Raw genomic sequence first — 27066 nt, 5'->3', positions numbered from 1 at the left:
AGTTAAGAGCATTGTGGCACGGGGGATGGAGGGGGGAAGGAAGGTTGCGTGAAATAAACATGCATTTGTAAGGCCATTACCTCACTGTACACACTCACACACATGCAGAGTCAGGCTTGCCTATGTGCACTAAGGCACTTTGGGAACCACTACTTACTCACACTGCAACACGGGTTGTCACGATCCTGATAGTTTTGATACCTGCTGATGTTCCTCTCACGCTGACATGTTGATAGCACCCATGGACACAGCACATACACAAATACACTGCATTCATGCGCATCTGTACACACTGTTTTTTTTGAGTGAACCACCACAGATATAAGCCCAGGATATTTTAGCCTGTGGTATTTTTCTTTTTTTTTTTTTTTTTGTATTTTTTGTTTTACTATACATGATAAAAGTATCACATGGAATCTGCTTCTCAAATGTGAGGATATATGCTTTGACAGATACGACGGTAAATTGAATATCGTCATGTTTTGAGCTGTTGGTCGGACAAAACAAGCAAACTGAAAATGTCAGTCTAAAAGATGAATTGATTAATTAATAATGAAAACCATCATTAGTTGCAGCCCTCAAACTAAATATTTTTTGAAACTTATTTAGAGGGAGTCTGGTGCTTAATCAGGCAGTCCATTTACTTTCTTTTGCTGGAATCAAACATCATATTTCGGTCTATGTAGGGCAGGAAATCTTGGTGAAAATAAATTTTAAATGCATCTGCCTTTTTTTTATTTTTTTTAATTTTTTAAAATCTGGCTATTTATCAGTGCGGCTCAGTAAAAACCCAAAAATGATGAGCCTTCAGTTTAATCTAATTGAGACCGAGGTTGATTACATCCAGTTCCTTTTAAAATCTTTCAGGCATGATGCAGTTCCCTGTAGCTCAGGCTGTGATGAATGATGGATCATGATGCTTTAAAGCCCTATTGCACTTAGCTGTGCATTTAGTGTCTCCAGCACGCTTCTCCCTTGGGCCATCTGTGTTCTTCCTCTGATTAACTGGCAGTAAAAACTCAAATTGCAGTGGTTACTGACTGACTGTTGGTGAAATGACAGTTTCATGGCGTTTCCTCCAAGTATATGCCTCCTACATCCCCACAGGGTATCACTGCTTTAATACATCAGATCATTGTTTTATTTCGCACTCCTTTTTCTATATTTATAACGTTTGTGTGTGGCTGTGTGTGCGCGCTGCGTGTAGATGCCTGACCTTGTTTGCTTGCAAGAGTGATTTGTCACACCTTGTGTTGATATGGTGCAGTGAGCTGGCTCTTTGACAACTACAATATAAACAGGAGCATCTAACGTGGAGTGCATGTTTCCAGGCGTCTAAGTGTGTGTTGCTCCCACTGTTGGGGTTTGTAAAATGCGCTTCACCTGCTCCTTTAGGAGCTACAAAATCATTAGGAGAGCAAATGTGGAAAAGTTTCCGTCGCGTCTGCTCAGGGATGTGTGGTTCTGTTGTGTCAACTTTTGAATGGGAGTGTTGGGAGGATGTGAGGTTGAGGAGTCGGTGACACAGTTTTGGAGTAATAAGGGTCAGGAGCCAACTGTGGAGCTGGTCATGAGGAGAGTAAATGAAGATGGGCTTGTGGAGGATTGGCAGAATGGGGGGAGAAGAAAAGTTGGGGAAGAGCGGGAGAGAGGGGGAGATATAGAGACAGTCAGAGCTAATGAGCTGGATTTGCTGGAGACTTGGCATTCTGCTCATGGTGCTCGCTCTATCTCTCTCCTCTGTAGAAGAGCTGGCTAGAGCGAGCTTCCTGTCTGAGCCCTGAAGCAGGAGTAAATGAGGAGGGGAGGTTGGGGGGGGGGGGGGGGGGGGGGGGTTGGTGGTGGTGGTGGAGGGGTGTTGGAAGCAATAGAACAGAGGAAGGAGGAGAAGGAGGAGGGTGAGGGGCGGGAGGGACCAGTGTTGAAATTGAATGCCAGGGCGCCATGTTCTCACCGCCAGCGTTTCCATGGTTACAGGGTAATTCTGGCGAGTAAGGAAATTTCATTCTCTGTGGTATGAAGAAGAAGAAGAAGAAGAAGAAGGGAAAAAAACACACACACAGGAGGGAAATATCAACAAAGCAACCGAGGAGGAGAAAGGAATATACAGCCAAAAACAAAAACAAAAAAAAAACAGGGAAGAGAAATAAGAGAAGGAGGAGAAAGAAGAGGAAAGAGAAAACCTCTACCCGGGTTTATGCCACCCATCCCCCAGGCGATCTGCCTCTGTCTCTCATTCTTTTTTCCTTGTGTATTTCTGTGATGCTTGGTTTGTTTGCCACCACCCTATAAGCAAACACAACACCCACCCACAATCCTCCAGTTCTTCCAGCAGCCCTGCAGGTATATGGCAAAGAACAAAGAGAAACACTGTTAACTCGCCACTCTTGTGTGTGTGTGTGTGTGTGTGTGTGTGTGTGTGTGTGTGTGTGTGTGTGTGTGTTCTTTCTTTTTGGGAGGAGGGCAGTGGGGGTTGGTGATGGGGTGTAGGGTCAGGGGGTTAAAGAAATCAGAGGGGTGCAGAATTGTTTCACAACACGTTTGACACGCACGTGAACCGGCTGCTGACATGTCAGACGCTCGGGCAAAGTGCAGCTGATTTCTTAGATTTCAAAGGGAAGAGGGAAAAACGAGTGTCGAAGTAAAATTCTGTATGCATGTACAAACCTGAGCACACAAGCATGTGTGTCAGCCTGCGCAGATACAGGCACACTTTCACTCTCCAGCTAACTGAGCTTGACAACTGCATGGGGTTTGACTGGGCTGTCGCTGCAGCCAACCTGACAGCTGTACAGCCAAGTGTCCTCCACACACACACACACACACACACACACACACACACACACACACACAAATACGGACTTGCACACACGACTTCAAGTGTAATTTCTGATATGATGTGCAGGTTTTCTCATCAGCACATGCGGCATGTTTTGACTGAGTGAGCCATAAACGCACCGCACTGAATCATGTGTTGTTTATTATCCTCAAGCTGGTGTGTGCAGATGTTTTGCTGTCACTGAAAATATCATTCAAATTTTCATTATTGAGATGATAAAATATTAAGATTTATAATTTGATCACCTTGTGTTTTTTTGTCCTCCTGTCTTGCAGTGGCTGAGGAGGGACTCTGGGAGTGCGGACTGTCCTACGAATGCAGGACTCTCCTGTTCAAGGCCATACACAACCTCCTGGAGAGGTAAAACCGTCGTCGTTCTCCAGTCACACTTCAGTAGCTGCACAGTGAGGACTGCAGTCAGGATGTGAATGACATACATAGAATATCAAAACATGTTACATAACAGGCATAGTTACATAGTGATGTAATGTACAACGTAATACATATTTAATGGAGAATATAACTCACAATGTGGTGAAATTTTGAGTTTTTGCACTAAAGCAGATGTGGAATGTAACAAAATACATTTAATCAAGAAGAAGTTTCAGGTACTTTTCATTTTATGCTACTTTATACTTCCACTCCTCTCCATTTCAGAGGGAATTGTACTTACTCCACTACATTTGTGTGACAGATTAAGTTACTTCCTCAAATTAAGATTTTAAACATGCAAAACATGACCAGTTTTTAAAATATAAAGTACCATTATATTAAACTACCTAACAGTTCATGAATGATGTATGAAACAGTTCAAATTAGTTCCTCTGCATCCAAGTACAACATTAAACACAGTTTACATACTAAGGCAGCAATGATGTAATAATATAATATACATTGATGGGGCTTTTACTTTTTTACTTCAAATAAAGTCCTACTTTTAAGTATATTTAGTTGTTAATACTTGTTAATTATACACTTTTATAAGTAACATTTAATTTGAGTGCAGGACTTATAATTAGTGTGGTATTGCTACTTTGACTTAAGTAAGTGATTTGAATTTTTCTCCCAGTGAAAATGCACCCACATGATTAAACCAGAATAGCTTCTATATTAAATTTAAATTTAACTTTTTTCTTTAAAGAAATAAAAGATTTATTCGATTGAAATTGATTTTGACTTTATATATATAGTATGATAAAATAACGCTTTAACTTTTAGCAGTCATTAAGAATACTGCATTAAATGTTATCTTACTCTTGTAAATAAACGAGAATGAGGTTTTTGGATTTTACACAAAAAATCTCCAAACAAAAGGACTTTAAGTCTAATTGATGGACGGCTTTAGTTTTCTTCCAGAAGCTTCACCTTAATGAAATTATAACCTGAGTGCGGAATCACTTGCTCAAGTACCCAAAGCTCTCCTATCTGAGTCAGAGCCATCTGTTAAATGAAGCAGCACATATTTGCTCTCTATTAAGTTAAGCATCAGTGATCATCATAGGGGGCAGGCTGAATTAACCTTCCTATTACCTTGAAGCTAACTCCTTTTATAGCTCACTGTTTCAGCTAAGGAGGGATCACCACTCTCTCTTTCATATCGTACAGGTGAAACTGACCTCTGTCACAGGCTGGTTTTTTTAAATGGTTATCAGTACTTAGAACAACCATAGATTTTAAGGCCAAATAATTAAGCAGTTGTGAATATTTCAGTAACACAAAATGACTCTTAATAAAGACGAATGTTCAGACTCAATTACAAAATATTACGTGGAATACTTAATGTATAAACTGTGGATTTCATAGGATGTTGTTGAATTTGCAATGGTCAGGAGAGCACTGTTGTATGGTTCATTATTTTTCAATTTTTCAGAATAAGGCTGGAATAACAGTGCGCAGGTGAGGGCTTTGTGGTTGGTTGAAGTCTCAGAGTAATCAGTTGGACAGACTGATGTTTGTTTAGATAAGTAAGTTGGACATCTGCCATTCGTGCCGAGGTTAGATTTATAGAAACCCAATGCCGCAAGACTTAGTCAGCTCAGAAGTCTGCATATGACAGTGTAATGTAATGCTTGCTTCCAATGTGAACACAACAAAAGATGTATACAATATTTAACAAAATAAATGCACTAGTCAAATGACCCTGAATAATATACATTGCCAGTATTATGAACAGTGCCTTACTATAGGATATAATTAGATGGAAAGAAAAACAGACGTGCTACTCTGCAGATAGGTTTATGAGAAGTGTGTGTTGAAGGCTGGTGTTTAGATTTTTGTGCACAATGCAACTTTTGACAGTTACTGTGGGCAGATAATTGACATTGACATTTTGGTAACAAGGTGGTGCCAGGATGGAGCTGAGGCGGGATGAGCAGGACACAAACACAAACACAGTCAGGTGTGATAGCTTGAGACACCTGTCAATCAAGCAAACATGCTTCCGAACATACCTCTCTTCAAAGCTGCCCTAATCATTGTTTTTATATCAATATTTCAGTGTGGTCGTTCAGTCTCAGCTCCATGTTTTGGTATTATGGCTCATTCCCAGATGCATTTTTCATCTTTCAGCTTTGTTAAAGCCACTATATGCTACAGACAAGGTTAGCGACCAGCTGATGTTCAGTGAACAGTGAAGCATTTAGCAACTAAACCGTCAGATATTTCTCTGTGGTTGCTCCACTGATATAATGCACTGTTAACACTCTCACAGTGTGATCTGATATGATGGATCGGTACAGGGATCAATCCTGACCTTATAATGTGGTTTTGTATTGGCCCGTGATGTGACCACGTCATCCGCATTAAATACAACTGGTTTGTTAATGTTGTTATAAAAATGAATTGTTTCCAAGAGAGAGAGAGAGAGATAGAGAGATCATATGTGGCAGTGAGCAGCCATGGTTAGAGAAGAAAACAGTGGCAAGAATGCACCAAAGATGGTAGAGCGAGAGGCTGACAGCTTTGGATAGCTGGCTGGAGTGTGAGTGGAGAAGAGTCCATAAAATCATTTTGTAATTCCTCGACCCGGGTCAGAGGATCTAGCAGGGAAGTCTCTGGCACCTGCACACAGAGACAAGTCAAACTTCTGAGGGCGCTGAGTTTTGTCTGTGAAAGGAGGCTGAAACGAGGTGAAGAAGTGCACAGATGGTGGAATAGCCAAATAGGGAGCACGACGATGACTGAACTGTTTGATGTGATCGGAGTTTGATCTGATGAAAGAACAGGTTTTGGAAAGCTATGTGTAAAACGCGTGCACCACTTTGGGGGCAGGCAGATTAGCGGAAGATTACCTTTACTTTTCCTGTGCGCTCGTCATAAACTTCACATTTCGCACTTCACTCAGAAGTGCGTCTGAGGGACAGTCCCTGCTGCAGTTTATGTGGAATAAGTAAAATCATACAACCGTTTTAACAGTCAAAAGAGCCAAAGTTAGAGTCAATATTATTCTGTTTGCATTTCTTGCTGCTCAATTTAGCTTTTGATAGAAAGGATACAAAAAAAAGTGATTCAGTTTTCACAAGGTCAACTAAATATAAAAACACATCAAACTGTTTCTGCTCATAGAAGCTTTGAAATTCATATCAAGGCCAGAAAATGATATTATGGAGGCTGTTGTTGAGAAACAATCTGCAGTGTAATGAAATACAACACTGAGCCACGAGCTTCAAAAATCACCACCGAGCTGAATCAAAAGCTCTTCGAGCTTCACAAGAATAATGCTTGTTGCGTGATTCTTGTTCAGGTGTTGCTCTTAATCAGCCATCGTCCTGTTTATGATGAGAGAGAGGAGAAGAGAGAGATGTTAAACCATACTCCGTCTGTTGTCTTTTTTTTTTGTATCGTGAATGATTTTCTTTTTCTCTTGCTCTTTTCTTCTTTTTTAAAATTTTTTTACTTCTCTTTACTGCTGCAGATGTTTGATGGATAAAGGGTTTGTGCGGCTCGGGAAATGGTTCTTCAAGCCACACGAACTGGAAGAAAAGTCTTTGGGCAACAGGTAAGTGAACATTCAACACACACACACACACACACACACACACACGCGCCGCTGAGATATTGTCACTGAGCTCCTTCAGCATGTTTAATGCCTCTGAGCCCGTGAGGTTTCGTGTGTGTTAGACCGTGAGAAATACACCCATCAGCCACAGCATTAAAACCAGTTACCTGTTGTAATGTTGCGGCTGATTGGTGTATACACTACAGTAGTCCGTGTGTGTGACCGGGTGTGTGTGTGCGCATGTCAAAGTGTGACACAGCTGCGCGGTTTGAATGGCTTTCATGTGATTCAGTATTTGCAGTGTCTCCTCTCCTCGGTGTTCCAGCGGCTGGCTCATGGTGTGAGACTATTAAAAACCAGGGCGGTGAATGGTGGTGAGAGGTGAGAGCTGAGCTGGGTCGAGCTCTCACAGCTCTCTCTCTCTCTCTCTCTCTCTCTCTCTCTCTCTCTCTTTCTCTCTTTCTCTCTCTCTGTCTTTCTCTCTCTCTCTCTCCCCCTCTGGGTGAGGGGAGGGTGGTCGTGTATGTGTGTGTGTCGGAGTCACACTGTGTAACTGTGTAGGCAATGTGGGAGACAGACAGAGAGGTGGGCGTGATGACAGCAGCTCAACTTGTTGCTTCAGCCATTATAGTTCCCTCTCACAGCTCAGTGTGCCCACTTCAGCTTCTCCAGCTGCTGAGGATGCAGCATTCCTCACATCTCTAACATAGCGAGGCTCAAAATGCTAAGTATTCTAGTAAATGGCTCCAAGGAAACCACTTAACTGTCAAATGGCTCATTTTAGAAATCTGTTTGAATATTGCTTAGAGGCAGCAAACACACACAAAAAAAAATCATCCATGTATTTACATTTACTTTGTAGTTTTTGAAGTGGAGAGCTGTAAATTGCGTTGTCATTCAAATGCGCTGTAAATTAAGTGATGCACAGGAAACCCTCGCTCTAGGAAAAGTTGCTGACACAAGTGCAGTCTGCTGTGATGTGCTGTAGCAAACTCAGGTTTAGCTGCTCAGAGCAGGTGGTTCAGAGAAGTCCCTCAGTGAGGCACACTGCGTGACATCTCGAGAGTGTGCGTGTCACTTGTATTGCATACTTTTAGTGCTCTGAGAAGCCTGAACTTTCTCGTACCTAAAAGCAGTCTAATGTGAAATACACTGGTTCATGCAGGTGACAGATGAAAGGAAAAAACCTGAATAAACTAGAGGGGCACTCATAGAGCGCAGACCTCTGCCAAGGCCATTGTCAAACAACACACACCAGACTTCAGAGAAAAAAAATTCAAATTCATAGCAAATGATCCAGATCTGCCCCAGAATGTAATGGCTTCTTCTCTGGCCCGTGACCCGTTCCTCCATCAAGTTCAGCGCAGATCAGTTCAGTACTTTGCATAATCCTGCTGACAAACAAAAGAACACACAAACAAACGAACCAACCAACAAAACAAAGAGACACGCGTGAAAACATAATGAGTGGAGAAACATAATGAATGCGGTCGCTTTCTTACAGCGTGCATTGAATGTTTTAATGGGTATGAAAAAGGATGTGAATCATATGTCATGGCCTTAACAGTCACCAGATCTCAACCCAGATTAACAACCATAGGAGATTTCTGAGTTCAGTGTTCGACAGCGCTCTCCACCGCCATCAGAAAAACACCCAACGAGGGAATGTTCTTTTAGCAGAAATGTGTTCATCCCTCCGATAGAGTTCAATTGACTTGTAGAATCTATATCAAGGAGCGCTGAAGATTGTTCTGCTGCCTCATGGAGGCTCAAATCTTTACTAACACACTTAGCAACCACATGCAATATAAACTATAATAGCTTGTACATTAGCTTACAGTAACTAAATGTGAGTGTAAAGTTTGTGTCCTATAAATACTTTACACCATTTCTCTTCTTCTTTTTGTCTTTTATTTTAGAGGTTGTGACATCTTTTACAGATTCTCCGTGTCTCTTTGTGCCTTTATCGGACACATTATCCTGTTTGACAAGTGGAGGTTGCTCATTAATATAGTCCATTTAAAAGGCTATGAATTTTCTTTTATAAGAATAAAGAAAAAAACATTTGCAAATATGACCAAATAGAACCAACATTGCTAAACGGGGGAGTCACTGGCAGAGACAGAGCCATGGAGAATGATTCGAGAAAAGTGGCAGAGAATAATAACGTATGGTCGATGTAGGAACGTGTGAAGACACTACAGTCCCTCAGTGTGTGTGTCTGCGTACATACTGTATGCATACAGACATATGGTGGGTATAGAGCTTCTGCATCTGAAATTACACCCAGTGTCTGAGCGTGTGCAGTGATTTGCATGCGTGCGCCCCTTTCGTACATCATGTAATTCCTTATCACTTCGACTGCGCTGTATTAATATGTTGCCAGCTGGAACGCCCCCTGCTGAGCCAATCCTGACTTGTACTGTCTGTGAATTATTGAACATCCTGGAAGGAAAGGCATGAGAAGGAGAAAGAGAAACAGAGAGAAATATTCTTCAACACGCACACACTAGCAAACGCAAATCTTTGTGTAGACGGCTGCACTGTGTGGTGTGTTTTTTTTGGTGTAACTCTGCAGCTGTTGCATGTGTCACAGCATGTAAGTGAAGCATGGCAGTTTTTGTTTTCTCATATCTCCACTGCTTGCTTCCAGCACACATGCAAACACACATACAATCCTAAATACCCCCCCCCTCCCCACACACACACACACACACACACACACACCACCCCTTGTTCCCAGAATAGGAGTGTTGCCCTACAATTGACAGTGTGAGACCTAAGAACCCCTGCAGATCCCTGGCCGTCAGTGTTTTCATGCCATGAGGGAACATTGCTCAGTTAGGCATACACTGACCTCCTGCCTCAGCTGTAACCAGTTCCTTTGTCTCTTCTTCACTCCCACACTGTGCCTTTCATCCCCAACAGGGGGCGCTTCAGCACTAATATCCATGCCATGCCCCCTCACTCGTGCCAATTCCTGCTCCTTGGCGCTGCTGCCTTTGTCAGGCTTATCTGGTGTTTATCTTGTATGTGTCCCCGGGCATGGCGAGGCTTGGCACATCCAGGAGAAGATTCCCAAACCAACCAACCAACCTCCTCTGCTCACCCCCCCACCCGCCACCCCCACCCCCCCTCAATCCAGCACTCCTGCTCTCTTTGTGTCTGAATGGGAGGAAAGCACTCTGGGTTGGTAACGGATTGCATCAGACGCTGAGGGGAGCGAGAGAGCGAGAGAGAGAGAGAGAGTTACAGGGATACAGAGAGAGTGTGAGAGAAGAGGCATGAGAGAGAGGACAAGCAGGGAGGAGGCTCAGTGTGTGTGGTAGGGAGGTGGGGATCAGCGAAGGTGGGGGGTCATAAATTAATCATTACGATAGACGGGTGAATGGAGGTATTAGAGCCTGTCTCTCTCATTAGTTCAGTCAATTCTATGCATGCCAAGTACAGTACACAGTATATTTGTTAATCTAGGTGCTCGCATTTGCATTCATGGCCATATGCATAAATAATGTTCATATTTTACAGCGTAAGAGAGATGTCCTCTGGTGCTTGACCATGAAACAAAAACAACTTGCACTGCCTGTTTAAACTACTTCAAAATCTCAGAAATCCTTAGTTGATCTGACAGAATAGCTTTTTTAATACACTCCAAGTCCTCTCCTCTCCTCTTCTCTCCTCTCCTCTCCTCTCCTCTCCTCAGGGAGCAGTGACATTGAGATATTAGCCATCTCCTAGGCAACAGACATTTGGTGTTAGGCCACATGAACAAGGTCACAGAATCTCCAGAAATAAAAATAACAAAAAATATGAAAAGCATCCCCTGTTTTTCTCACCCCTCTTCCTCTATCCTCTGCATCAGACCTGTGTGATAGATTTACTGATGCCAAGATCATCTGTTTATTTTTATTCGTTTTCACAATTAAAATGTCATGTTACAGTAACTGGATGTGTGCAGGGGAGGAGGGAAGCTAGATGCCTACAAAAATCTTCAATTCAACCATGTTTAATCATAAACATTAGACAGAAACTAACTGAAGAATAACAAGCAAATAAGAAAGAAAAAATATATGTAATTAAAAAAATTGCCCACAGATCTAATATTTTTTCATATTGGTTTGTTTGGTTAAATGTTTTTCCCCCAGGGCTTCCAGGGCCTTGAAAAAAAAGTTGTAATGAGTGAAAGATCACATGCAATATATGTTGTGTGAAGTATGCTGCTAATGCTGACGTGAACAGTTTAATAGATTTAAAAAAAAAAAAAGATAAGTCAAAAGTTTTTTTTTTTTATAATCTTAACCATAATATATATGCACACACAGCATCAAATCAGTGTTTTATGTGTGAATATTCAAAATAGTCAGTGGGTGAATGGTGTAAGATCCCACCCATCGTGGGTATGAACATCGTTTACTCTTTAAATTAGGAGATAGCTGATTATTCGACTGGTTATAAAAGTGACTGAGAAGAAAAATGGCAGATGGAAACTTGCTGACTGAATTCAGCTAGACTTGTGGATGACTGGAGTACTTTGTGATTGGCTTGAAGACCAGTTGTTAAAAACACTGTAATAAAAGTTAATGGGTTTGTATTTAGAGCTGTTTGATTTTTTTTTTGTTTAGTCTAGTGAATTAGTTTATGTTAGTTTCATTTTGTTTTCTTTCAGTACTTCAGTACTTCCTGACCACCATTGAGGAGAAGACATCTCTTGTATGTAATACCCCTCACTAGACTAGGGCAGTTGAGTAATTTGGATTGTTCACCATACTACTGCAGTTTCAGAGATTTGCTGGCTCCTACAGTAAAATTTTGTATAATCTCAGATGTCCATCTTAAAGCCGCTGTTATGTAAATGACATTGAAAAATAAAGTAAATGTTTGAAGGAAAATATAACATTAAAAATCATAATACCATTTTTGCAGTCATTGATAAATCTGAATATTATAATTATACGTGCTTTAGTCCATCAGTAGTAAAAAGACCTTTATAGAGACATCACAGGAATAAGCACTGTCTTTAAATACAGCAGCCTAGGTCTATACAGTGGCTCATTAATTGACTACATGCACTGTGAGCCATAAAAATATTAACATACTACAGAGGAATGAGATAAAATCCGGGGCGACCACGCTTTCATTTAAAAGTACCTTGTTAAATATTTGGTTTACTGAAATATTTGCATTTTCTCCTTTAAAACGTGTTGTTCTACATGTGTATTGAGCGTCCTTCGAGACAAAAAGCAGAGAACCTCAGATTTCTAATATTACCAGGTAAAACCACTGAGAGTGAGGGGGGGGGCACACAGATCAATAGAGAGGACGGTGATACATCACAGCAACAGCCTTCCAACAGATCCTTTTCCTCGCTTTTAATTAGGACCACAGATATGAAGGTAAGAGCATGCAGTAGCACGCAGCGATGCTCTTACTGAGGTGAGCAACTTAAGCTTTTCCTCTTGGCAGCATTTGTGTGGGAATAGCCCAGTAACAAAATTTTCATAGTTGACAACAAATCTAATTTCAACGGCAGTAGACTTTTCCTGTGCTTCTTTTTCAGTCAATAGAAAGGGCAATGAGTGTGCACTTGCACATGTCTTGGAGTCATGGCACCTTTCCATTGTGAATCCATATAAATGGAGCCGTGTTTGAGCACAAACATTGAGATAGCAACACTGGCTAAAGCCAGCCACTGGGGGCCACTGAATAATACATCAAGCTGACTGACTCCCCCTTATGCTCCTGTTAATAGTGGTGTGTGACTGCGTGCATGCAGAAGCATATGCACGCTCCTGCACCCACCTGCATAAGCCTGAGTGTGTATCTTAGGATTTGTTTGTATGGAATAAAGTTATTGTGCCAATGCACTGGAAGGACTTTGGAGCATGTGTATACACGCTGCTCACAAGAGCTTACAAGAGGATAAACATCCTCTGCATCGGTCCGCATACACCAGAGCAGTGTCTACATTCTTGTGTTTCCAGGAGATGTGCTCAGATTGTGTAGGAAGGGTTAGGCAGCTAGAAGGATGAAGATATCTCATAATAGTGCTACTGTGGTGGCAGGCAGAGATTTTAAGGTGCAAATTAAGCAGATTAATCCTCCAGATCTGAGAGAATCTAAGAAAATGCTATCATGCCTGCTTAGTGCATATGACTTCAGTTAATGATTTCTAAACACAGTTATCAGATCATGGGCTTTAGATGCCTATAACAGTGAGAACAGAAGATCTGTATGTTTTGCACACAGCTGTTTTACTGTTTATTCCTTTCCATCTCTTTTAATCTAATCTTTCTTTATCTTTTTTCCCACTGGGTTAGGCACGAGAGCAGCAACGACAACCAAGATAACAATTGTTTTTTAGTGTGTGACACATGCGCGTGTGTCAAGTCCATGGTGCATGTCAGACATTAACCAGCTCCCCTGCTGGCTGGCTGGTGGCATAGTGATGGGGTGAAAGGATACATATTGTCCCATGAACTGAACAATCAGTCCATTTTCACTTTTTTCAGTGGCATTCAGATGTGCATATGATGTACTACATATGTGTGTTCATCATAAATGTGGGTTTATGTGCATGCACTGTGTCTCCCTCTACATGCATACACTCACGTACATAAGGTGTTTGCACATTTGCTGAATTTGTGCTGCATATAAGTGCAGGCACGTACCTTACATATGAAGCCAAATGAAGTAGACACACACACACACACATATGCACACACACACATATGCACACACACACACACACACACACACACACACACACACACACACACACACACACACACACACACACACACACACACACACACAAGGATAGCATGTGATGTGTCTGTGTTCTCTGGCTCTACATCCCCTGATTGATTTCGCCATAAAATTGTGCTCAGTAGCCACCCATTAAAACTCTGATCTCATCGATATGTGTGCAGCAATTGCAGTGCGTGGCACTGAATTATTCACCTCCTCCTCTTTCTCTCATACTCGTTTTGCTCTCACTCTTCATTTTATACTGTATCTTTCTTTCCTTGTCCTCCTAATTTCCTCTCTATCCTTCTATTTTCCCTTTTCGTCTCAGTCTTATTCCAGCATTCCCTTAATTTTTCTACCTCTATAGCTCACTCTGTCTTCATCCCTGTCTTTTTTTTCTACTCTGCTCATCCTCTTTTTTCCTCCTCTCACTCTCACTTCTTTTTCTCAACCCCCCCCCCACCTCCCCCCACTCTTCCTTCTCTCCTCTCCTCTCTCTATCTCTCAACAGGACTGTCAGCCCTGAGGCGAGTCTCAGCCATCACTCCTCTTCATTTATTAATACCTGTACTCATACAGCCCAGCACACACAGCTGCCTCACATCTATGTCCGCTGTTCTCACACACACACACACACACACACACACACACACACACACACACACACACACACACACACACACACACACACACACACACACACACACGCTTGCTGTCTGCACAAATGTCCCGGAGGATGCAAGAAGCCCAGTGTGTCCACACACTCACACCCGCTTACTGTGCAGGAAAATGCCCTTTGTAAAAGGACAGGGAGCATCAATCTCCCAGCTGCGTCAGCCTACAGTTTGATGCTCTTTTTGTAGTTCTGCTTTTCCCTGACTCACATTTAATTGCGCTTTATTGCAGTCATAATAGATCTTAGGTCGTAATTGTTGCACATTAATTATTGGTTAGATTGATTGCTTGTATAGGTTATCAAATGTGATTGTTTACCTAACTAAACTTTTCGTCTCGACACAATGTTAATTGACTTTTAATCATTTTAATCTGTAGCGTTTGTTGGGCTTTGCTTTGTTACAACATATACTTTATGTATGAGGTAAAATTGATAAGTACTACCAATGCGAACAGTTCTTTATCAGCATGCAGTCAGTTCAGCTGAAATACTGAGGGATCCAGGGAATTCTGTTGGATTGCTGCCTGATTTTAAAACTGAGAAAGATAAGATAAAGATACAAAGAGAGCAGAGAGGATTTCCAACAGTGATTCCCTGCTATTTGGCCAGGGCTGCGGTTTTATGAGGGGTCTTGAGGGTATAGTGTTTTTGTAGACACATCAGTCCCAATCAGTACACGCACAACTCATAAAAAATATATAATAACAATATAAACAGGAACTATCAACATGAGAGGGAAATAAATACTAATGGATGCTTCATTTCACAGCTTTGTGTAATCTGTGCAAGGCTGTCAGGCTGTAAGTGCAAGCAGAACAGAAATTATAATATAGTGAAATACAGAAAATCAATCAGTCAAACAAACAGATGGGAAATAATAATAATAACAAAAAAAAACAGTTATGACTTACTCACCTACATATCTTAAGTACCTTGAAGTTGCATCTATCCGTGCAGGGTCATGACTTTACCCTCAGAAGATAATTGGAGCATTTTGCAATTGAGATCCTTATGTAAATCGTGGTTGTGTGTGCATAATGTGCATGGCAGTTAGTTGGACCAGTACTCTTGACTTGCAGCTGCTCCCCTGAGCCTCCCTATGCAGCTATATATAGCTCTTCTTATGGTGTAATGATGCACTGAGGACAAGGATGGAGGGCGGTGACATTGAAAGCATTTTGACTCATGTTTTGTAGAGATGCGAACTGGTGAGATGATGGACTAGTGCTGTGTATCTGTGTGTGTGTGTGTGTGCGTGCATGCGCGTGCCTGTAGGTGTGAAGGCGACATGCGCTCGTGTCCCTGTTTTCTCGCAGGCTTGTGCATGCATATGTATGTGCTTTAGCTCTGCTCTTCCTCCTGTGATTGTGCAGACCTGTGTTCAAACCACCTGCTGTTATGAGGGTACGTTTTTTTTCTCTGGGAGCATCAGGAATGTTTATGAGGCAGAGAAATTGGCCTCTTTCTCTTTGGGTGAGCTCAGCGCCACCTGGAGGCCGTCACGCTTAACGCCGCATGATATTTGGCTCCCTCATGACTGTGTTCAGTTCTGCCCATGAGTGACTGTGGAACTGGCCATTTTATTGAATTTGATGATCCATTACGGCTCAAATGGAGGTCCAGCTCCCTCAGGGCAAAGGAGATATTGCATAGGCAGCAGGGTAATCACAAGGCGATTACAGTACCTGCTGACTTTATTGTCAGTCTGATATATATAAACCAAGGTGGTAAGGAGCTTTATAGATTAAAAATATACATCAGAGTAGCCGATGATAGTTAATGATGTCCAGCCCGCCCACTGGTATATAGATTGCAATAAGGCCAGGACAATTACTCCTCCGTGATTAAAAAAAGAGCAATGCATGATGAACTGTGCAGGGGCTGTGTAATAAAGAGAGCGCTGCATATGTAAACATGTAGTCACCACAATCAGTCATAAGCAAATGAGGATTTATACCTGCAATAAGGAGCCTATGTGGGAAATGATGAAGATGATCAATGTAGGTAGAGATCTGCGAGGCTTTTACAAAGACACATTCTGAGGATGCTCTCTAAATTGCTATTTGGAGAAAAGCACTCGTCATTTGTCACGCTGCTGCCTGAAAGACTGGCGCATTCGCATCGTGCATTTGTTTTTCAATAGATTTGATTCATGGGTTTATTTAATCTGAAGTTGAACATAATTAAATGTAATTTCAATTCAATTCAAATCGCAGTTCAATTATGTTTATAGTCGTGTAGGTTAATTCACATGCAATTAAAATGGACAAAGAGGGTTTGTCTGTTTGACAGTGCAAGCTCATGCTGCCATTTAATTTGTTTTTATGTTGTGCACGAGCTCGAGCTCAGAGGGATCTGTTCACATTGCTCTCTGCTCAGCTCACGGCACACGCAACAGGGGAAGTACACCACCACATCCCTGTACTGTGTCTGTCTATCTGTGGTCTCATGATTTAAACCTTTGCTTGTTTTCTGTCCCCAGTGAACACCTATCATGTTCCTTCTCCTTCTTCCTCCACGGGGAGAGCAACGTGTGCACAAGCGTGGAGATCGCCCAGCACCAGCCTGCGTACCACATCACAGAAAACCACATCCGTCTCGCACAGACCTCCATCACACCAGTGCAAGGTAATACCACAAACCCATTGTTTTCTTCGATGGTTTATGTACACAGAACAAAACAAGAGTGATGTTCAGTACGAACGCACTGCAATGAAGCACGGCCAGAAATGGATTACACTGCTGGTGAACATGTATAATGCAAATGTGTTGTATTGCACAAAACACAACATGCAAATTAGCAGCAGTGGAGGCTGAATCAGATCATATAGATTATATAAATACTCCATTACAGGTAGAAGTTTTGCTTTGAAAGTATAACTTACTATTATTATTATTACTTATGCATCAATATGTAAAAAATATAGTCTAGTAAACTTTGATATACTTTTGAGTTTTAGAAACTTTTGTTTAATTTATTACAGTGCTCCATATTTTATAAGCTCATATGTTTAGTGTTTAAAATCCTTTTCTCCAAACTAACTAGTGACTCTAGCTGTTGGATAAATATAATGTGTAAAGTAGTTCTTTTCAACTGAAGTGGAGTAGAAGTATAAAACAGCATGGAACATGAGGGGGTACAAGTATCTCAAAATTGTGCTATTGTATGTGTTCTTAGTTATATCCCAAGTAGAAAAGTAGAAAAGTTCATAAAGAATATATGAGCTTATCTCGTATTTGTAATTGGCTAAAACAGAAATGATTAAATAAAATGTTATTATAGGCAAAGTTAAGGTAACCTTCTACAAACTTACTGTATTTACCTTTCAGCTCCTCAATGTGTATCTTTGTTGCACAATATAATAAAATACAGCAAACTTACTGAAACGATTTAAGGTTGCAGCATGTTTCACATCTTCTCTCCTTCCAATCTGTTTTATCCGTCTGCAGTGATCCTGAGTCCGTACGGTCTGAGTGGCACTCTAACGGGTCAGGCCTACAAGATGAGTGAGCCAGCGGTACGGAAGCTAATGGAGGACTGGAGCTACTTCTACCCTATGGTGCTCCAGCAAAAAGAGGGAAGTGGAGAGAAGGAAAAAGAAGAAGCAAGCCAGGCCTACGATCGCAACTGTCACGTGGCAGTTGAGGTCATCGTAGGTATGGAAAAAAGTTTGGTGGATTTGAAACAGTGTGGAAGGTGAAAAATGCATCTCCAGTAGCAGGATTTACTGTTTTATGGACATTTTCAATATTTATACATGTTCTGCATATTATATAATCACACGCAGTACATAATAAAAAACACTGGAGATCTTTTCAGCAAGAGATGAGCAACAAAAATACATTGGACCACAGTGATGTTGCTAAAGCAAACAGGGATCAACTTCACATTGACTACCCTCGATCTCGAGGTAGACTCCCTGGCATTTTGAACTGAGCTATTAGTGGGTGGGAGTACTGTCGAAGTGTACCTTCGCTGCAAAGATCCTCATGGTCGTTCAGCACATCTCAGAGTGGTAAAGGGGAAATAACAGGAAGGGAGGAGAGGAGAGAGACAGAGAGGAAAGATGGGGGAAGTGGTAGTAAAAGCCGCAGGGAGTTACTCTAACAGCTTTGTCTAATCAGTCTGATCCCACAGCATTGGTTTGACCTGATTATAATCAAAACTCCCATGGATACCGGTGGCTTTTACATCTAAAGAGGAAAGCCTGTCTAGTCTTTGCTGCCTGAAATTAAAGTCAAGATGTGAGTGTAAAGGGATTTAAGATGATGTTTTATATGAGCAGTGAGAGGAAGTGTATGCTCACATCAGTGGATACGGAGCAAGTGCATTGCATATACTATATAGCCACTGTACTTGCCACCAATTATTAGGGATGTCTGCTACATATATAATTTTACCCAGCAAAATATATTAATGAATATAGAAGTTGATGAAGGGGATGTTATCTTTAAGCACAATAATTCATATGTGGGTGTTGCATAATAAAAAAATAACTACTGCTCACTTTAACTGGTACCCATTTTTGACAGTTTCAACCCACCCGCAGTTAAAAGTGAGCAGCAGACACCCTCTCGTTTCATAACCGTAAATAATGTCCTCCTTTTGTATCTTCCCAGGTGGTGTGAGGATGACCTACCCAGCTGCTTTTGTGCTGATTGCCCAGGGGGACCTACCAGTGGAGCAGCCTCCACCTGTTCCTGTAGCTCAGGGCCTCAACAGGGAGCCGAACCACTGCAGCGTGCCGCTCACACCGCCAACGTCACCAGAGCAGCCCTGCTCAGGTAACAAACATGCACACACAGGACATCAGATACCACATTACACATACATGTTGACATGTTAATGTTTTTTCAACAATAAGCTATTTTTGAACAGTTGATGTTTGACAAATAATTGCTGTTAAAGAGTCCTTATCCTTGAAAAATGGTATTTACTGACGATTGAACATACAAATATATACGCCATGAAATGATTCTTGTTCACACTTTTAGTAACTCTTGTCAGTCGACTTAAGCATTAAGTTCTACTTGAACTTCTGTGTGACAGTTTTAATTTACGTATCCATGGACACACAATAAAGATGGTGCTTGGTGTTTGGAGGAGATGGAAACTGGAATTAAAAGTCATGGTTGAAAATCCTGTGCTCAGTCCTGTTTTATGACATCTGCTACACCTTTCATCTTTTCAGCGGACAGTGGCTTTGTGACCTCCGTCTCCAGTGTTCCCACACCAGACAGCAGCATGGGGGTCGCTAGCATCAGCCCAAAGCATTCTGGGAAGAAGCTTACTTGTCAGGTGGTCCATCAGGCCTGGAGGGAGTGCTATCTCAACCAGCCTCAGCATGTGTAAGTTTAAGTCAGTTTGTTTCCACTGTTTGGTGTGATTATTATTGAAGTGCAGTGATGCAGTCGAGCTGGCGCCCTCACGGACCCGTTTATTCCCTGCAGACTGAATCCGCCATCTGACGTGACGCCTAAGAAGGAAGTGCCAAATGGAGTTACCACGTGGGACTTCAACGATCTGGGAGCGAGAGCGCCCTGCAGCTGCTCCAGGTACCCCAGAGCTCCAGCCAAGCTGTTCGACAGCATTGTACTTACAGTATATATACAGTATATGAGCCTTGTCTCACATTTTTCACAGGCCTCTTGCACACCTGGGTACTCCAATTAAAACTTTGTTAAGGGAATTTTTAAACGTATGTCAACATACCACACAGTCTTCAAAAAGATATCCATGTCAAGTTTCATCACATTTGTGATATCAATATAATTGATAAAGTTTTAATGTCCTATTGTTTGTATGAACATGTTGCTTATGTTCCAGATTACAGTCTAAGATCAAATAAAATTACTGCTGTGCTGCAGAAAAGAGATAATGCTTTGTCACTTGTCAGAATCTTTTATTTTGAAAACAATACATGACAGCTGTCTGAAAACGCCTTGCTGGCTGACTTAGGAAAGAAAGATTAACTGAATGCAGATTTTGCAATTTAAAGACTCCCATTATTGTCATATTAAAGTAACACCTCTGTAATAATTGAATTAGCTAATATTTTGCCTCTAAGGCTCAGATTAGAAACATCTTAAACCTGATCCTTTAGTGTTTTTTTTATTTTAATATTGGGTATACATGTATAGTGTTTTTTTTAACTTTGTTTTCCTTGACTTTGCTACAGGTTGAGGCAGCAGAAGCTGAATCTGGCCACCACATCCACTGCCAATGTCCAGACTAGTGCCAACCCCACTCAGTCCTCTGGCCCGTCATTATACCCTCCTTCCCTGCCCAAACACAAGACCAGTGACAAAACAGAAAAGGCTGACAAACAGTCCAAGAGGCCAGCCATGATCCCATTCCACCACCGGCTGTCTGTCACACAGGAAACCCCACTTGAACAGGACTCACCAGGAGGGCCCCAGCTCGGGGGTCTTGTGGCACTGGAACCACCCTTGGAGCCTCTGGCCGCTCTGCCAAGTTGCAAGTATCCCAAACCGCTCTCCAGGAAAGCCCCTGAGTCCCTTCTGCATTCGCCGATGTCTCCACTTCCGCCCACACTCAGCCCACACCCTCGGGTGCAGGACCCAGAGGTTCTGGAGGGGCCTGTGGATATGCCTGTCTGTCCAGATGGAGCTTCAGGGCTGGGGGTGATCACCAGCGAGACAGCTGTGTATACAGCTCTGTTGAAGCAGAGGGAGAATGGGGCTGGCTGGTGGAGAGGCTTCAGGACTCCCAGAACTGATAAGACTGACTACAGACCCCCTGACCTCCCCTCTGAAAAATCAGAGGAAGTGAAGACAGAGACAGCCAGTGAAGGAGCTCCACTAAAGAGGTAGGAGAGATACACAGTCACGGTATTTTGCTGTTTGGTACAGTTGGGAGAGGAACAACAAAGAGTGTAGTAATGAAGAATATAGACAGATATTCTAGGGTTCTGGAAACACTGGGCAGTGCTACCTGAGCCAGAATCACAGACACAAAACATCAGCAATAAAAACTGGGGGATTTATGGGGATTTAGCATGGATTTATCAGGTAGCACTGGAGCTAATATGTATGATACATGCAATGAAAGCGTCTAACTTAATCTGGAAATGTGAGATTAGATATGACATATGAGGACACAAAAGAAAACAAGACAGAGAATGAACTACTACTGCTACCACAGATTAATTGATTGCATTTGTCTCCTTGTTTCCTCCAGACTATACACACAGACTCACAAGAGATTTAAAATCTCAGAGGAGAGGGTGAGGGACCACATCCACACTTTGGGCCTGTTCCAGCAGCCAGGCGTGGAGGCACTGCGGGAGCCTGGGGATGATCCCTACGACTTTAAGGAAGGAGACATTGAGTACACTTTCTCCACTTCCAAGAGATTAAAGGGTCAAGGACGAGAACCCAGCAAGAAGGCCAAGGTAAAACAACACATACAGTTTAAAGTCATAGTTAAGGAAAAACTTAAAATAAACAACATTTTTATATTAATATGGATCACATGACCACTAATGAACACACAGAGAATTATCACCTACTAAGACTTTCAGCTTGTTTTTTGTTTTTTTTCAGACTTGCAACTTAACTGTTTTGATTTACTCTCACCACTCTCGTCAATCTCGTTTCCAGCTTCAACAGGCAGCTTTTTTCATTGAAAAAGACAAAGACAAACCAGAGCGGACAGAGTTAGCGACTAGCTGATGAACATATGGAGCATTTAGCAGCTAAAAAGACAAATATTTCCCTCAACAGTTTGTGATCAACCACAAACAGAACTCAAAGAGAGTGAATATTGGATTAAACATGTCAGCAGGCCAAAGACACGGCAAATGAATGCTAATGTTGCTTCATATCTGCTGGATGTATAAACTGACAGCTGTTTGCGAATATCAGCCATATCAACTTAAATGGTGATGATATGTCAGTGTTGTGTTTACAGCTGGTTTCTGCTGCCCCCAACTGGCCAAAAAATGATGTATCACAAAATACACATAAATACAGATACTCTTATACTTTTAAATACCCATTTCACAAAATGCACAAATGCAGGTTTTCAATTTATGCTTGCAAGAAATTCCAAATAAATCATCGATGGCACAAAATGTCAGAATGTCAGACAGTAGCTCTTTAAAAGGGGGCTCTGGGTTTTTTTTTATTTTTAAAAATTAGACTGGAACTGAAAACAGAATATTCTTATTTTCTTCTAATTGATCCACCAGGGAGAAGAAATCACCAGCAATGGAGCACTGCCTGATGGGAAAGATGCTATGTCCATTTTTAACTCGGCTCCAAAATCAGGTTGGACACCGTCACTGCCATCAACAGCGTATACATATTCAACAGTATTGTGAATGAATTGAGCATTTGAGCAAAAGTGGTTTGTGCTGTTTTAGATGAATCAGGTCAAGATGACGGAGCTGCCAAAGCCAATCCTTCCTTGACCAGAGAAAAAGATCTGGTGGTCAACATCTCTGATCTAGACAACATATTTGATGAAGATGAGGAAGAGTTGGGGGTGAGACATCATGGTTTATGTACTATATTTTTGTGTGTGTGTGTTCTATATAAAGTAACTCTTACACAGCTGCATTTTAGCAAACATACTGTAATTGGCACAGGAAAAAAGTAACATATTTCAAGTTAAAAGATTTTGTGGAAGCACAGGCACTGATAGTATAATTTTCTCATTATCCTGTATGTTTTATGTTTCAATATTCTGAAGCACAGAATATTGCATTGAATAAAACTGATCCTCTAATCTTATGTGTAATAATTTGTAGACTGTTTACCCCAACCAGCACTCAGCAAAGCTGCCGGTGACGACAGAAGATCGGCCTCTCGGGAAGGAAGGGAGAGTTGCAGTACCTTATCCATCAAGTGAGTCACTTTGATGCTTATTTACTTGTAAAATCTTGATGAAAAACATTTCAGAGGCACCTGACTACAGTTTTTATGTATAGCCACTGCATTCAATTGCGATGATTATTCCTTAATCCCATTGTACAATTTTTTGTCTCCGCTCTGCCCTGTCTCTTCATCTCTTTCTCCATTTCTGTCTGCTTTCAGCAGTAGCAGACCTCCAGCGGATGTTTCCCACCCCACCTTCTCTAGAGCAGCACCCAGCTTTTTCTCCTATCATGACGTATCGTGACACCCCGAGTCAAGAGCCACCCGCACCCAGTGGAGCAGCTGACCACCTGGCGCCTTTAGCCTCCACTCAGTTTACTGAATACAGGATGGAGATGGATGATAGCATGGCCAGTCCCAGACAGGAGGATATCAAGGTGAGGAATCAATGCCAAAGTAAAAACACATCACATGTTTAGGTGTGGACCGGGAAAATAAAAGGATAACTTGCTGTTTAATTACTTTCACAAATTGCTTAAATCCACATAAATCTGGTAATCAAGTAATTGCAAGTACGTGCAGACTGACTTGCAGCTAGCTACTGAGCAGCTGCTCTTGCTCACATATCATGCCGGAATTGTTTTACTAATACCTGTAGCTTGCTAATTAACTATCTCCATGTTGTGAGTCAGACATCTGTACTGACTGCAGGCTCTGTGAGCTGGGAAATGCTAATTATAGCAGAATGCACTTAGTGGCCACTATTAGGGGCATCTGCTTGTTAACACAAAACAACAAGCTCCTCCAAACAACAAGCATTTTTAGCACAACTCAATATGTGAAACATGCAAACAGGACTGAAAGGTTTAACATTAGAATTAATGGGATCCAGGTAACTTAATGACAACTGTGGCTACAGAAATAGATTTCCATTGTGTTGTACTGCTGCCTCTATCTTTTATAGATTCTGTAAATAGGAAACATGATTTGGGGAATATCACTATGTAAATGAGAGCGGTCAGGGGAGGTTTGCCAGTGGGCTTATAAACACCAACACTGGATACTTTAAGAGTCTATAAATCTGGTTTTGTGCAGCAGGTCTGGCTTTCTTTTGTGATATTTAGTTGGCAGTTAAAATATAGCATGCAATGTTTAAACCTATGGACAATGTGTGTGGAACATATTAGACTTCTTGATTTGATCAGTACATAATTTGAACATAATATACCTAAACACTATGATTTAAACACTACGTCAACAATGATTTTATCCTACTGGCATGAATAGCTTATTGCTCTGTGCCATAAAGCTCCATTGTATCAATGAGCCACAATGTTGCACTGGGTGATTTGATCCTTCATTACAATGAACATGGACACTCTAGTTTATTTTAGTGTAGTCTGTTGTAGTTCAACTCCACCTACAATGCCCTGCTGCTGTAGATACTCACGACGGCGCTAAATGTGTATTAATCTGCTGCCGAAAAATGTCAACACTAAATAGACAAAAATGTGTAGTCTTTTAATGGGATTTGCTGACAATAAGAAAAATATAGGATATTGCCAGTTTTATCCTTAAATAGCATTATAGTAACATTAGTTAATTCAGATGTCCTGCAGTGTTGGGATGTGTGCTTACAGTTTTAGAATCAAAAGGGATTCCTACCTGGTACTGGGGAGATGCATCCAATTATGTGTGGCTGTTCTTGTAGCTATACTCTGTGCAATGAAATGTGCCTCAATGTTAATAAATGACAAACTTACATTTTTCCTCCCAATCCAGCCACAAATAGGCTCCTCCATGTTTGCCCCACTATCCTGCCTACCCAGCCAGAGTCTACCACCACTCAAGATTCCTGAGCAGTGTTACTACCGTCCATCCTGGGCCCTCTTGCCCAAAATGGAGCATTTCCCCGCAGTCATGCATCCCCAAAATACCACTTTCATCAGGGATGGATACACGTGAGTAGTCAGCTATGATGAGCTTATAAGACATTTCTAAAAGTTTTACACAAGCTTTTAAAAGTGTTGTGCTGGAGTATGTGGTTTCTGAGGGAGGAATATGTGAGGTTGATTTTTTTAGCCTTACTACAAAGAGTGCAGCGCTCGAACCATGATAATGTCCGTCAGTTCAAAGGATTTTACTCTGTTTGGGTGTAAGGAGCAGTGTGACCTTCGAGAGCTGCACCCCAGAGAGTTAGAATGATCTTGTTTGTCTATCTGACTATTTGTTTTTGTTTCCTTTAATGTGTTTCTTTTCCAGAAACATCCCCAGTGTCAACACTCTCACAGATCAGGAATATGGCCAGATGAGTGCCAACGCTGCTTCTGTGAGCACCACTGTTGGTATACTCCCATCTCCTGCCACTCCCCGCTTCTCTGTGCCCACTCCACGTACCCCTCGTACACCAAGGGGTATTAATGCTGCAAGTTCTGGGCAGGGTTCGGTGAAGCAGGATGGTACTGAGCTGAGCTCACCAGCCTCTACGCCCTCGACCAGCCTGCCTCTCAGCTCTGTGGAGCCCCTAGCTCGGCCAGGACCCTCTCTGCCTGAGGCCCACAGCCTGTATGCTATCCTCCTCCTCTCAGACTCCGTCCTCAACGTCTTCAAGGATCGCAATTTTGACAGCTGCTGTATCTGTGCCTGCAATATGAATGTCAAAGGAGCAGATGTGGGGGTGTATATCCCAGATTCTACCTGTGAAGATCAGTACCGCTGTATGTGTGGATTCAGTGCCATTGTGAACAGGCGGCTGGCCCACGGAACAGGCCTCTTCCTGGAGGATGAGCTGGATATTTATGGTCGGACTTCTGAAGTGGGCCGGGCAGCAGAGAGGAGGCTGGCTCTTTGCCGGCGGGACCCAACTATGGGAGACCCCAGGGCCAAGCGGCCTCAGGACGCAGCCCCTGCTTCACCGTTGGTCATGATCCTCCTGCAGGAACAGTGCTCCCAGCCGATTTCATCCCTGACATCACTGCACCTCCCCCTCAGCTGTTCCTGCCATGGCCGCAAGGGGGCACTGCTGCAAAGCTGGATGTCAGAAAAGCAGTGGGCAGATGGGAGTGATGCCTGTATGGAGTGTTACAATGCCTTGGAACAGGGGCTGCAGTATGTGGATAACCCCACAGGAGGGAAAGTAGATCCAGCTGTTGTCAGAAGTACAGCTCTTCACTCCTGGCCTCACACTAACGGTGAGAAACATGATTTAGCTGCTGAAGAAAGGATCTGAATGATATATGTCACAAACTCCCATAAATCAAATTGTACTTTACACATTGTTAAGTCTTTGATGAGAATATAAATTTTATGTATGCTTTAGCTGTGTTTGTGTTATCTAAACTATGTATTAATGTGTTTTGTGTGTTTGTTTCTTTTTGTGTATCGAATCTTGTTAACATGCGTTCACCAGTTTATGCATCCTTTTGTGTGTGTGTGTGTGTGTGTGTGTGTGTGTGTGTGTCTCTGCCACAGTGGTGGACATGAGCATGTTGTCGTCCCAGGACATGGTTCGCATGCTGCTGTCTCTGCAGCCTTTCCTGCAGGATGCCATCCAGAAGAAGAGAACGGGCCGGACCTGGGAAAACATTCAACATGTTCAAGGTCCACTCACCTGGCAGCAGTTCCATAAGATGGCTGGAAGAGGCTCCTACGGTGAGTCCAATGTCGGATTTAGATAGGGGCAACATGGGCAGACGCCCATGGTGGCATCTTGTTGGGGGGTGGCAGGGTGCTCACAAAAAAAGAAAAAGAAAAATTCTTACATTTTTGCAATCATTTTCTATCGCTAATTTGCACATCACATCAATGACACAAGGGCGTAGGTTTGCATATGGACCTACCAATATTTTGCAAGAACAGAATTGTCCCTATCCCCATTCGCACTATGTTTGGAGTGAAGTCATATTAGATCATTCCAATGTGCCCGCCAAGAGGCTACGTCTCCAAGACAACCGATTTAGGCATGTT

The 27066-nt window shown here is 42.2% G+C and overlaps 1 protein-coding gene across 1 annotated transcript in view; it reads left to right on the top strand.

Annotated features, from left to right (window-relative positions):
* The window catches only part of LOC111240028 (mediator of RNA polymerase II transcription subunit 13-like), a gene marked incomplete at its 3' end in the record, with an annotated part of 69329 nt that extends 42578 nt beyond the window's left edge, over window positions 1-26751 (top strand). The window contains exons 3-19 of the mRNA XM_022769991.1: window positions 3115-3199; window positions 6753-6836; window positions 16742-16887; window positions 17710-17916; window positions 18880-19044; window positions 19452-19608; window positions 19711-19815; window positions 20439-21089; window positions 21461-21674; window positions 22473-22551; window positions 22647-22768; window positions 23034-23130; window positions 23320-23537; window positions 23602-23641; window positions 24878-25061; window positions 25363-26291; window positions 26572-26751. Coding sequence (XP_022625712.1) covers window positions 3115-3199; window positions 6753-6836; window positions 16742-16887; window positions 17710-17916; window positions 18880-19044; window positions 19452-19608; window positions 19711-19815; window positions 20439-21089; window positions 21461-21674; window positions 22473-22551; window positions 22647-22768; window positions 23034-23130; window positions 23320-23537; window positions 23602-23641; window positions 24878-25061; window positions 25363-26291; window positions 26572-26751 — 3663 coding nt within the window. The remainder of the gene's footprint in view (window positions 1-3114; window positions 3200-6752; window positions 6837-16741; window positions 16888-17709; window positions 17917-18879; window positions 19045-19451; window positions 19609-19710; window positions 19816-20438; window positions 21090-21460; window positions 21675-22472; window positions 22552-22646; window positions 22769-23033; window positions 23131-23319; window positions 23538-23601; window positions 23642-24877; window positions 25062-25362; window positions 26292-26571) is intronic.
* Between the last annotated feature and the right edge of the window lie 315 nt (window positions 26752-27066).

The sequence above is a fragment of the Seriola dumerili genome, unplaced genomic scaffold (genome assembly GCF_002260705.1).
Source record: "Seriola dumerili isolate Sdu_G_001 unplaced genomic scaffold, Sdu_1.0 BDQW01008603.1, whole genome shotgun sequence".
NCBI classification, from domain to species: domain Eukaryota; kingdom Metazoa; phylum Chordata; class Actinopteri; order Carangiformes; family Carangidae; genus Seriola; species Seriola dumerili.
The sequence above is the reverse complement of the archived record's forward strand: the minus strand, read 5'-3'. Positions and strand labels throughout refer to the sequence as shown.